At 35.8% G+C, this 12,058-nt stretch overlaps 1 protein-coding gene across 4 annotated transcripts in view; it reads left to right on the top strand.

Moving 5' to 3' along the window:
- The window catches only part of LOC583380 (X-linked retinitis pigmentosa GTPase regulator), a 32,988-nt gene extending 23,061 nt beyond the window's left edge, over positions 1–9,927 (top strand). Inside the window, exons 12-16 of one of the 4 annotated variants that reach the window (XM_030994093.1) lie at positions 1,234–1,314; positions 3,002–3,173; positions 3,546–3,776; positions 4,564–4,742; positions 8,725–9,927. In XM_030994093.1, the coding sequence (XP_030849953.1) occupies positions 1,234–1,314; positions 3,002–3,173; positions 3,546–3,776; positions 4,564–4,742; positions 8,725–8,862 (801 nt within the window). In that variant the 3' untranslated portion in view covers positions 8,863–9,927. The remainder of the gene's footprint in view (positions 1–1,233; positions 1,315–3,001; positions 3,174–3,545; positions 3,777–4,563; positions 4,743–8,724) is intronic. The other 3 variants (XM_030994094.1, XM_030994095.1, XM_030994096.1) reach the window with 3 other exon arrangements.
- The last annotated feature ends 2,131 nt before the right edge of the window (positions 9,928–12,058 follow it).

Genomic DNA, 12,058 nt, shown 5'->3' on the forward strand with positions numbered 1-12,058 from the left:
GGCGGCGGTTTTTGTTATGATGACAAAAAGTGTAACACGCATATCCGAACAAGCCTTTATCTTTTGCACCTGGTTGTGTATATTCTACAGTTTCTTTATTCTCTCTGTTATTTTCCTCTTTCATTTTATTCTTCAATCTGTAATTTTTCTTTGAGTAAACTTTCTACTTTCTGTGTTATGTTTCTTTAACCCATTCTGTTCATTTCTATTTTCATCTCACTCACCTATGGTGGGGACCTTCACACTATGGTGCTGTCAAGGGTCACATGCTAAGGTCAAAGGTCATTTGTGGTTTATATATATACAGAAAAGTTTACATGTAAGACTTTGCGTACATTGTTCCAAGTGCAACTAAACTTTGGTCAGGGATGCTCTTTGGAAACATTCATATAATTTGGTCACAGGTCGGCAAGTCTTGATCCGGCAATTGCCTTGTTTTTTTTTTCTACCCTTTTAGGATATCTACGTCTGCATGCAATATTTTTTGTTGTTGTGATATACCTGTTAATTTATTTAGTCTCTCTGTGATAAGCTCCCTCTTTATGTTAATCTTTTCTATGTGTAATCTTTCTTGTTATATAATTTCACATTTTCACCCCACTGACTTTTAATATTTGTAAATTCCTGCATTTACACTGTGATGTTAACAGTTTTTTTATTGAATATCTACAGGTTCATGACTTTTTTGTTGTTTTTCATAGTATGTAATGTCTATCAAGCATATCATAACAATATCTATCCATGCATGTGTTAAACTTACTTGATTCTGTGAATTCAAAGTAGTTCTTGTTCACATTTTCATGGTTGTTTATACCTAACATTATATAAACCACTTATTATTTTATCATTTGGAAATTTCAAAATGGGGAAGAGGGTGTGAATAATAGTAGTTAATTATTATAGAGTAATGTTTAAAAAAGAAAACTGCCCAATTTTTCTACACATATATTTTATCAATCATGCAGCTACTACATGGTAGAGGAAATATGCTGTGATTATTTCTGAATATCATCGTTTGGAAACAAATATTAATATTTTTCCAAAAGTTGATATTCAGAACTCCTTATGTTATTGCCTGTATCACTTTAGACTAATTGTTACAGCTCACAGCTCAAAGCTCAAAGTTGTGTGCGTACACCTGTATGCCCAATTCACCTCCTCTCCTTGATATCAAAGTGACATCCTTTGTGATTAAGTCCCTCAAACCCCGCTCTCACACTTTGCATTTTCCAGACACATTTTTCCAAGAGTGGGACTAAAGAAGGAATGAAACCTGTAATCATGGCTCGTTCTAAGAAGCAGTCCCCAAAAGAAGTAAGCTTGGTATCTCAAAATTGTGTATGTGTATTGCTTTCATCTGCTTTGATTATATTGCCATCGATCATCGTATGTACTACAGGTGTACTTTAGTAGTGGAAATTCATCTAGATGTAGATATCTATATCTATTAGCAAGTTATAGTAATTTTTTTTAAACAGATTGGATTAAAAGATTGAATGGAATGCTGAGAGAAAGAGAGGGAGAGGGACAGAGAGAGAGAGAGAGAGAGAGGGTGAGAGACAGAGACAGACAGACAGACAGAGAGAGAGAGAGGAAGAGAGAGAGAGAGAGAGAGAGAGAGAATGGGGGAGGGGGTAGGGGAGAATAAGGATGAAGAAATTTATGCAATATAACTATTCTTTATCCAGGTAGTGTTTTTGTATTTCTTCTGTGTAGAGGAAATAACCTTGGCTTAACATCTCTTTTGTAATTGAGCAATTAATCTTGTTTAAAGTATCATCAAACCTTTCTTATAAACCTATAAATGAATAGTTTTTATCATGCTTAGTTTCACTTTCATTTCTTTTCAATTTGCACGATACTGACATTTCCTTATAACAAATTTATCTGATGTTTCCTGATTCTTCCAACTTGCATCTACTTGTCTCAAGCGAATTTTCAAGTTTCATGCAGGCATGCAGACATCCTCTTCCTTTTCTTTTGATGTGAAAAATACCCACTTCTATTAACTACAGTTAACTTGAGTGTAAATATCTTGCTGACAGCCAATCCAGTGCAACTATTTCACAAGCTTATATCAATCAGTAAAATAGTTGTTGCTTTGATCATATTAAAATATGATTACTACTACAATTCTCTGTTCATATCAAACAAAGCACCATTGTGCATTTCCATTTATATTCTATATTTTGTTTAAGTCTCAATTATTTTGTCTCAAGTCTTCTTTAAGAATAGTCTTAGACACATTTTATCATTGTAAAACCCCAAAACTTTTACATGCATGAAAAGTTCACAAATCTCGATTGAGATTTGTGACAACTTTGTGAAAGCTACAAAATGATTGAATTGTAATTGAGACATCACTTAACTTTTTTAATTTTCTGAAAGTTTGGGTTTAAACATGATACATAGAAAGTAGTTAGGGGTGCCCACAGGAGTCCAGAGCTAGAGGCTGTTCACACCGCAATGAGATAGCGCGGTCTATCGTAGCACCCCCTTTTTTCTAGCGCGCGCTAGACCGCGCTAACTCTCGTGGACCACCACCAAGAGGAGGCTCCAGTGGCACGGCGTTTTGGCTCGCCGTGGCTTGCTGTTGGGCGGACCGAAATGACATTGTACCTTCCAAACCGCAGAGATACTATCTCTGCCGGTGTGAACAGCCTCCTAGACAGACGGGTCTCTATTAAGTATAGGTTCCTGTAGTAGTAGTAGTTATAATAACAATGGGTCAAATTTGTAAGACCTGTGTCAAATCCACTTGAAATTAAATGCTCAAGCTGCACTAGTGCAAAAAAGGAAACAAAATGTATCTACAAACCTGTACAAAAATAAGTATTGATTAGGATACAGCATATGAAAGAGAAACCTGTAAGACAAGTTTCAATAAGAAAAGATAGTCAAGGGAAACATAAAGTGACAATGTTAATTTGATATAGACAGGTGATGTTCTTTACAGGTGGTCGCTAAAGCAGGCATGACTGCATTATCCTTTGTTTTTCAGCAGGCAGGTAAACCAATCTCAATAGAAGTTGTACCGCTTGACCGAAGGAAAAAGCCTGAAAAGGAAGAGGAAAGTGAGGATGAGGAGGAAGAAGATGAAGAGGAGGAGGAAGAAGAAGAGGAAGAGGAATCTGAGAGTGAAGAAGAAGAAGAAAAAACTCAACCAAAGAAAGGTAAAAATTTATAAACAATTTTTCTTTACAATATTATTTACAGTGAATGAACTGCCACTAAAACAAAATGACATGATTTCCATTGAAATGTCTTAATTTTGAAAGTTTACATTTATATTGACTTCAGAGAGTCAAGATGGCTATTTCAGTTTATTCTTTCAGAGACGTACAGTTCTATTAATTTGTAAATCAATTATTCAAACAAACAAGTAGCAGAGCAAACCAATCAGGGCCTGTCTTATAAAGAGTTGATATCAATAGAAATAGGAGACTGCAAACTTGTGATTGATTGGAGGACTTACGATTGGAATGGATCAATCGTAACTCTTTATAAGACGGGGACCTACATGTGTAATATCCTACAATGTACAGGCAAAATGACTTTGTCGATGATGGCAGCTTCCAAACCAAACTCGAGTAAAACACAACCAAAGAGGACTGGAGAAGAGGAAGACAACTCAGACGGAACGGAGGAGGAGAGCAGTCATCGGGAGAGGCCAACAAAAACAAGTAAACGTCCATTGCCAGTCAAAAAGGCCGAGACAGAGGAAGATGAGGAAGAGGAGGAGGAATCAGAAGAAGAAACTACACCGACAGTGAAGGGTAAAAGTTTGAGTATATACGATATCATCTTGATTAATAACAATATTCTGGATTTGCACATTGCTTTAAGGCAACGTTCAACGATGTTAAATCTGAGATGCATGGCCCTACGTATTATCAGTGTCTGTGGTATGGTGTAACATTGAAACCTTAAAAAAAAATTGTGTTTCAAAATGCCTCAGGAAAGTAAAGCTCTTTGAGTGACCAGATTTACCATACTCATTTTCCCCAATAGACTAGTTTTTATAAAAAAAGCATAAGGAAAACAAAAAATGAAATTTCTATTTCCAATCATAAATATCTTGATAATCAGACAGGTGACCCTTTAATACATCTACGATTTCTATATATGCTGGTCATTGTATATTATTTTGCACCTATTATTTCTGTTTTGATTTTCATTTATTGAGATAAAAACAGGACCATAATTTTGTATCTTTATCTGGCCACTTATCATTGCACATTCAGTACAGCTGACAAACTTGAGAGTTGATATTAGGACGTTTAAAGGCCATCTGTACTAGTTTGGCTAGGAGGTATTAGACCACCCAGGAAGGAACTGGACAGGTGGCTATCTCATCAACTCTGCTCCAAATTAACATAAGAAAAAGAGCATCATGGGGGACCAATGGTCACCAATTAGGCATTGTTTTCTATATAGAGGGAGCAAGGAGCTACAACTATTACAGTGGGCCTTTAATACACTGTATACATACAGTGTGTTTTTAGATTAAAGAACTTCAAAAGGAACACACCATTTACATCACGATTCCTTGCCAACTCACAGAGACAAAGAAAAAGGACTCGGCCAAAGCCAAGCCAGGAACTAGCAAGAGCAAGGATGATGAAGAGGATGATGAAGAGGAGGATGATGACGACGACGATGACGATGAGAGCAAAGATAAGAAAACAGATCAGTCTAAGACGGCGGAAAATAAATCTGAACATGAAGATCCTGAACCCAAGGTTAGTCATTCAGAAGAAAATCTAAATATTTTATTATTTATTCCCATGAATGTTGATTAAATATTGGGCACACCTCGCCCTCATCTCGTAAATAATTTGGATTTATTCAAATCGATTACAATTTAAAGGTAATACAAAGTTTTGGGAAATTTTGAAATTGGGTGGATAGTAATTCTTTACAATTTGGATAAATTTGGATGCCCCTGTAGATGCATTATAAGCACTAAACAAATTAGCCCCTAAAACACTTCTGCTTTCGAGAAAAAATGAGTATAAACATTTACCGGTGCTTTTTCAAATAGCGCCTACGGCCGTACAATGGTAGCTGCGACCCTGAAAATTTCAGAATATGTAGTTGGGATTTATAAATATCAAACGGGAACAACTAGCTATTCGGTTGATTTTAGTCAAGAAACATTGTTTTTTAGCTTAATTAATATCTTAACCTTGAAAGGTAGCTATACAATATGAAGAGTTTATTATTTATAATTTCATAACTTAAAGACTTGATTTCAACCGCGACAACGATCACTAAATATTGTAGGATCGCATTTGCATACAATATATTCATTTTAACCAAATTCATGACACCATACCAAAACTTTGTATTACCTTTAATATCAATCATAAATCTGTAGACTTAATAGTTTTTAAGTTTGTGCTTGGTAGGAGGGCTGTTGCTTACCCAGGGAGGGTACAGGCTTGTGTTTTTCAAAGTGTTCATTTTTGTAAAATTTATATCTTGGTATAATATCACATTATTTTACAATCTGCACCTAATTCACTAATTATTTTGAATAATTTGCCAGAGATATGAAACCAAGTCCTTAACAAAATTAACATTCAATATCCATAATGACCTGCTTAAGAAAACAAAATGGAATGAAATTAAGCTTACATGATATAATATAGATTTTGTGCCGTTTTCTGTTCAATTTATTTTGCCACCTTTTAAAAGCAATGAAAAACCATTTATGTTTTTACATGCCTGGACACACACTCCGATGAAATGCTCACTTTTGCTGAAAAATTGTGATAATCATGTTTCTACTTTTATACACTTGTAAGTTCTATATTATGTTGCCCCTAACGTTGCTAGTTGCTTTGTAGGATGAGTAGAAGTGCATTGATAGTGTTTGATTCCTATTTGCATGCGCAATGCCTGGGGGGTGTTTCACAAAGATCCTAAGTCGAACTTAACTCTAAGTTGGACTTAAAAATTATTGAGAGCCATTTGTAGCCCTTAAAACAAAATATATTCAACAGTGAAAATTCAAGTATTTTAGACTTTTCATAAATTCCACATCAAGAATACGAAATCTCCCATGATAATAGATAATATGAATGATTTGAATCAACGTTTTATGCCTTTTAAAATGACTTTTACAAAATATTTTCAAGGATGCTATGGCTTTCCATAATTGATAAGTCCAACTTAAAGATAAGTTCATCTTAGGATCTTTGTGAAACACCCCCTGCTCTGTTCCATGTGAGATCATTGGAGTGAGTTTTAGCTGTGAACAGCAGGGACTTTTGGTGTGCACATCAATTTGTTTTTGTGTAGTTTTGAAATTATGCTGTCATTATATTTTCCTATCGCTGGGAAGCCATTTTCCAGACTGTTCATAGGTAGAATGGGGCCCGTCTTATAAAGAGTTTATATTAATCGCAACTTATTTGCAATTGATATCAATCGCAACTATGTACAAAAGAGATGAAGGACTGCAAACTTACGATTGATTAGAGGACTTGTGATTGATTTGGATCAAAAGCAACTCTTTATAAGACAGGGCCCAGGTACCAAGGAGTATCGTGGTCTGTGTGTATTGATTATTAAACCTTCTCCAATTTCGCCTCTCTCCCTTTCCTCTCTCCCTCTCCTCTCTCTCCCTTTCCTCTCTCCCTCTCCTCTCTCTCTCTCCTTCTCGTTCTTTGTCTTGCTCTCTATTGTTCCCTTTCTTTCGCTCCTCTCCTTCTTGCTCTTCTTTTCCCCTTCTCCTTTTCTCCCTTCTTCATCTTCTCTTTCTCCTTTTTCTTTTTCTTTTTCTTCTTCTTCTTCTTCTTCTTCTTCTTCTTCTTCTCCTTCTCCTTCTTCTCCTTCTCCTTCTTCCCCTCCTTCTCTTCCTTCTCTTCCTTCTCCTTCTTCTTCTTCTTCTTCTTCTTCTTCTCCTTTTTGTTCTCCTCCTTCTCCTTCTTGTCCTCCTCCTCCTCCTCCTTCTCCTTCTTGTCCTCCTTCTCCTTCTTGTCCTCCTCCTTATTCTTCTTCCTCTTCTTTTTCTCCTCCTCCTCCTCCTCCCCCTCTGGCTCATTTTGCTCCTCCTCCTTCTTAGTTCTTCGCATTGCTTGCAATGTTTTATTGCTGCCGTTATCTTACATCTGAGCCACCAATGTAACCATTTTTCAAATCTTTTTCAGTACTTGTAATTTTGTTCTGTTCCATGATCTTGATTTCCCAGTCGTTAAGTGTTTTGTTTTCTTCAAGAATGGAATACAAGGAAATAAGATATTGGGAGTCATTTCATGGTTACATGAAACGAAAGTAAATGATAAAGTTGTCTGGTGGTTTGATCTGTGCGGATAAGAGCTTTTCTTTTTTTTCTTTTGCTCTCTTTAATCTCCAGGGACCCGTTTCACAAAGCCACTTTTCAATGACAAATGACAAAAGTCTGTGACGAATCTGATGATAACCAATCGGAAGCAAGGATTTCAGTAGCTTATAACAAAAACTTTTAAAAATTTATCACTGACGACATGTTTTGTGAAACGGGCCCCTGCTCTTCATTTCATTGATCTCTCATGGTTTAGACTGTGTTTCCTTGCAGCGTGTTGTCATCTGGGGGGCATTTCACAAAGCCTTTTTTCAATGACAAATAACAAAAATCAGTGACAAATCTGCTGATAACCAATCAGAAGCAAGGATTTCAGTAGGTTATAACACAAATTGTCATTTGTCACTGACGACAAGTTTTGTGAAATGCCCCCTGGTTGTTGCTCATTGCTGTTTCCTCACTGTCTGTGTAATACACATGTTGAAATAGATAGTAGCTGTAGAAAAAAAGTTTAAAATCATTATATGGAATATCTAGATGATGATTTCACTCTTCCTTTCTCTTGAAGTACCAAGATTCCTGTGATGCTTAATGAATGTTTTGGCCAGAAAAAATATGTTAACTAGTTTTAGTTCTTATGAGTGGTGTAGATACTACTTCCCCTTTTAACTGGCAAAAATAAAAAAACGGAAAGAAGAGAGAGAAAGAGAGCAAAAAATGGAGAGGGAAGGGGGGGGGGGGGGTGGGAGGGAACATGTAAAGCAAATTCTATGGCCCTTTCCTTCTACCTGCCCCTACTTTTTGACCTTGTTACTTTACATTTCATTACCGAAGAAGACCCATGCTCTAGTTATACCCGTATCCTTTTGATGAACGGACCCACGCTACACCACTGTTTCTTTCTGCCTTCGTTTGAAAATGATTAATTGAAGTCTAATAATTCAAAGAGTTGTCCTTAGACTGGGAAACAGCGCCTTGTATCCTCTGGAAAAGGTGCTTTATAGATCCAATTATTATTATTATTGTTTTTAAGACCATTAAAGGCATTGTTTTACGTGTTATCAGCGTCTGTGATATGGTGGAATATTGAACCCCTCAAAAAAATTGCGCTCCAAAATGATCATTAAGTGCCTCCAAAAAGTAAAAATCTTTGAGTGACCGGTTTTACCTTTCTCATTTTCCCCAAAAGACTATAGTGTTCTAAAAATCGTTAGGAATTTTTTTTTTGAAATTTCGAATTTCAATCATTAATATTTTGAAAATCAGACGAGCGATCAGCTTGTCAACGTCATGGGATTCCTGACTGACCTAAAGGTTTATAATTATGATTGCAGCATGAGCGAAATCCAGGAATTTGTTTAGAATCTAAGACAAAGATACCCAATCCCTTCAAGATAATAAAGTCTTTACTATAATCATGCACTTTCCTACAGGCTTGGCAGTTTTGGAAGAAGAAAAAACCGGAGTCGCCCAGCCAATCTACCGCTTCACCAACGGCATCCACCACCTCAACATCATCCACAAAGAAACCTGGGAACCAGGAAGGGTCAAAGGCTTGCGTCATCTTATAGAGACTACAAGTGGACATCCTTGACCACCTGTGTCGGTCAGTTGGAAAGGAGTTGGTCACTAAGGCTTGAAGATTGGACATCATTGATCAATCGGGACACTATCAACTACGCAAATCAAGAGACCAGGGACCCGTTTCACAAAGCCTTTTTTGAATGACAAATGACCAAAATCAGTGACAAATCTGTTGATAACCAATCAGAAGCAAGAATTTCAGTAGCTTATCACAAAAACTGTCATTTGTCACTGATGACAAGTTTTGTGAAATGCCCCCCCCCCAGGGGGGTTTGAAGGTATACATGTCACGTCTTCAAGCAGCTGAGAGGTTGGACACCATTGACCACTCTAACGTCTTCAAAAGGAATGGGAAGTGGTCATTTACATGTAGGCCCTGAGAAGGGCGTTCATTGGGTGGTTCTTAAAGAGTTTTAGAATGGACATCATTGGCCACAGTACCCTTCAACCACACAGAAACAATGTGATCAAGTGGCATTTTAGTTTTATAAGACTGATAATAGATATCGGTGAGTGATTGACCAACTTCTAGGCTGAAATTTCATACTGGACCAATCAGTACTTGTGTTAATTGTATCTGTATGGATAAGTGTTGAAAATTGTACTAATACGCCAATATTTAATGGATTTGATGGCCTTTAGATTTGGAAGAGAATGGAATGTTGCTATGTCAGGGAAGTGCCTTTGTGCGTTTCTGTGCAATGTGTCCTGTACAACATGTGACTAATGTCCTTTGGCCAGTCATTGATCTACATTTGCCACTCCATACCCAGGAATGAAATAGGGACCTGGTAGGATGACAAAAGCCTATGTGTTAGTAATCGCCAAATGCCTTCACGGGGACCATGTGGTGGGAATACTCCCCAGGGAGTGGAGATGGTGCACACTGTGCGTGGAAGAATCCGATGAAGGGGAAATAATATCTTTTAAAGACAGCATTTTGTATTAATTGCTATACAAATGCAACATAATTATTTTATCAACCAATTTTCTCCATTGATAAAGAATCCCTTGATATGACCATTGACCAATGATTCTTTCCTGTACCTTTACCCATGAAAAAAAGATGTTGTATCGGACACATTGCACAGAAGCACTTATTTGTACAGAAAGATCGAGCAATTCAGAACAAGAAACCTGCTACTAGAACCCAAAATGTTTACTATGTGAGCATGTATTCAGAATCGAGGTGTTGTAGTCAAGCTTTTTATACACTTTGTTCATTTGTTCTTTCGTCCATTCTTGTTTAAGATTCTGAAATGCTGGTTAAAAGCCAATCTACTGTATTATCATCAAGTTCTTAAAATCCTTCACTTTATAACATACAAAAACATGTAGGATCTTTTTCAAGATATGTTTAAAGATAAAGTTGAGTTCTGGTCGTACGATTGCATTGTGAAAGAAACGTTGTGGAATCGATCAGAAAAGGTTGATGCAAGGTTCTGGAATCATCAAAATTATAAGAAATAAAGTTACAAGCACTGTACACAGAAAGATTTATATGGGACTACACAAACGTGGCATAAAAATCTGTCCCGATTTTTATGTTACATGCCATATTTAGAATATAAAGGCATCTGTAGAGCCATGCTTTTCAGGGAACATTTTTTATCTGATGTTCTTTCACACTTGCATTAAACATTGATAACGCTCACAAATTATTTTGTACCTCTTCCCAGAACTCAACCTTCTCTTTAAGTCAACTTTTCTTAGTAATTTGAATTGAATGTTACATCAAATTTGGGCATTAAAACCTTTGAATTTTGCTGGAATTGTCATGAACATCCACCATTTTTCATATTTTGAAGGTGTCAATAGATGATTAACATTCATTATTTAATTGTATTCACCCTAAAATTTCAATTTGAATTCCGTCCGTATTACATGTACAAATGTATCTATTAAGTAATAATATTTATGTATAAAGTAAGGTACCATAGCATATGTACATATATTAAATAACTGTGAATATATATATACATGTATATTGTTTGATTGAGGTATATTGATGGAATGGAATTATTTATTGAATATTTTGATCAACAAATACTAATTTGTGCCGTTTTATGAATCCTACAACAAATTTTATTGTGATTTGTGCATGCTCTTGCCAGCATTTTGATTGTCAAAAGTTTTCTATTTTAATAAATTATTTTTTTAATTGCAGCTTATGTTTCACTGCAAACAGCCCTCAATGATTTTATATAATTATATCAATTTACACTTTTTTAACAACTGTTCTTTCCTAAACTTCATGCAGGAGGATACTCTTATTTACGGTTATGTTTGACGAGCTTTGAAAGTAAAGCCTCTATCAGAGTCCTGTGGCATTGAAATTTACCATTTAACACAACTCCAACATACCCAAATGCTACATGGCATTCAATTGATCCAAATAACGTGTTATATATTGAACTTTCATGGTTGTGGAGTCATGTTTTAATGACAGAGTTCTGCTAATCATTTTCCCATTACTGATGTAATTTTATTTGATTATTGTTATAAACCTAATGAAATTGAATTAAACTATTTAAAATATGATTCTCTTAGATACGAGGTGTTCTTTTAATTGATATTTTGTTGTATAGAAATTATTGCCTGTTGGCTGTAGCAAACCGAACAGAGAGTGACCAACTATGACCACCCATGGAAGTTTGAAGATATTTTCGTAAAATTTTAATTCTGTTTTAATGAAATTGAATTTTTACTATTTTGAATATGATTCTCTTAGATGAGGTGTTTTTTTCAATTAATAATTTATTTTATAGAAATTATTGCCGTAAGTGTGACCAACTATGACCACCCAGGGAATTTAGAGGATATGTTAGTAAAATTTTCATTCTGTTTTCATGATATGGAATAATAGAACATTGTATTCTCTCCAGTAAAGGTTCGTTCAGATATGATGCGGCATAAGCGTTGCTATTAAAAAAAAAAAAAAAAAAAACTTATTCATTCAATTTTTCTTTTCTTTTTTGATGACGTAGTATGATACACTTTGCATGTCTGTAACTTATCACAAAGGCCCCAGTTAATACATGCAAGTCCTTTGTTGCGCACAGTTGACATTCATTTACACTTTCAAAAAAGAAACACGGAAGCATTTTTGTGGTGGTTTACAACGCCATATCTGAACAAGCCTTCAGGCAGGGTTGCTGTAAGGGTAACTTTTGTTCACCTTTA

The sequence above is a fragment of the Strongylocentrotus purpuratus genome, unplaced genomic scaffold (assembly GCF_000002235.5).
Source record: "Strongylocentrotus purpuratus isolate Spur 01 unplaced genomic scaffold, Spur_5.0 spur5_scaffold_21, whole genome shotgun sequence".
Lineage (NCBI taxonomy): Eukaryota > Metazoa > Echinodermata > Echinoidea > Camarodonta > Strongylocentrotidae > Strongylocentrotus > Strongylocentrotus purpuratus.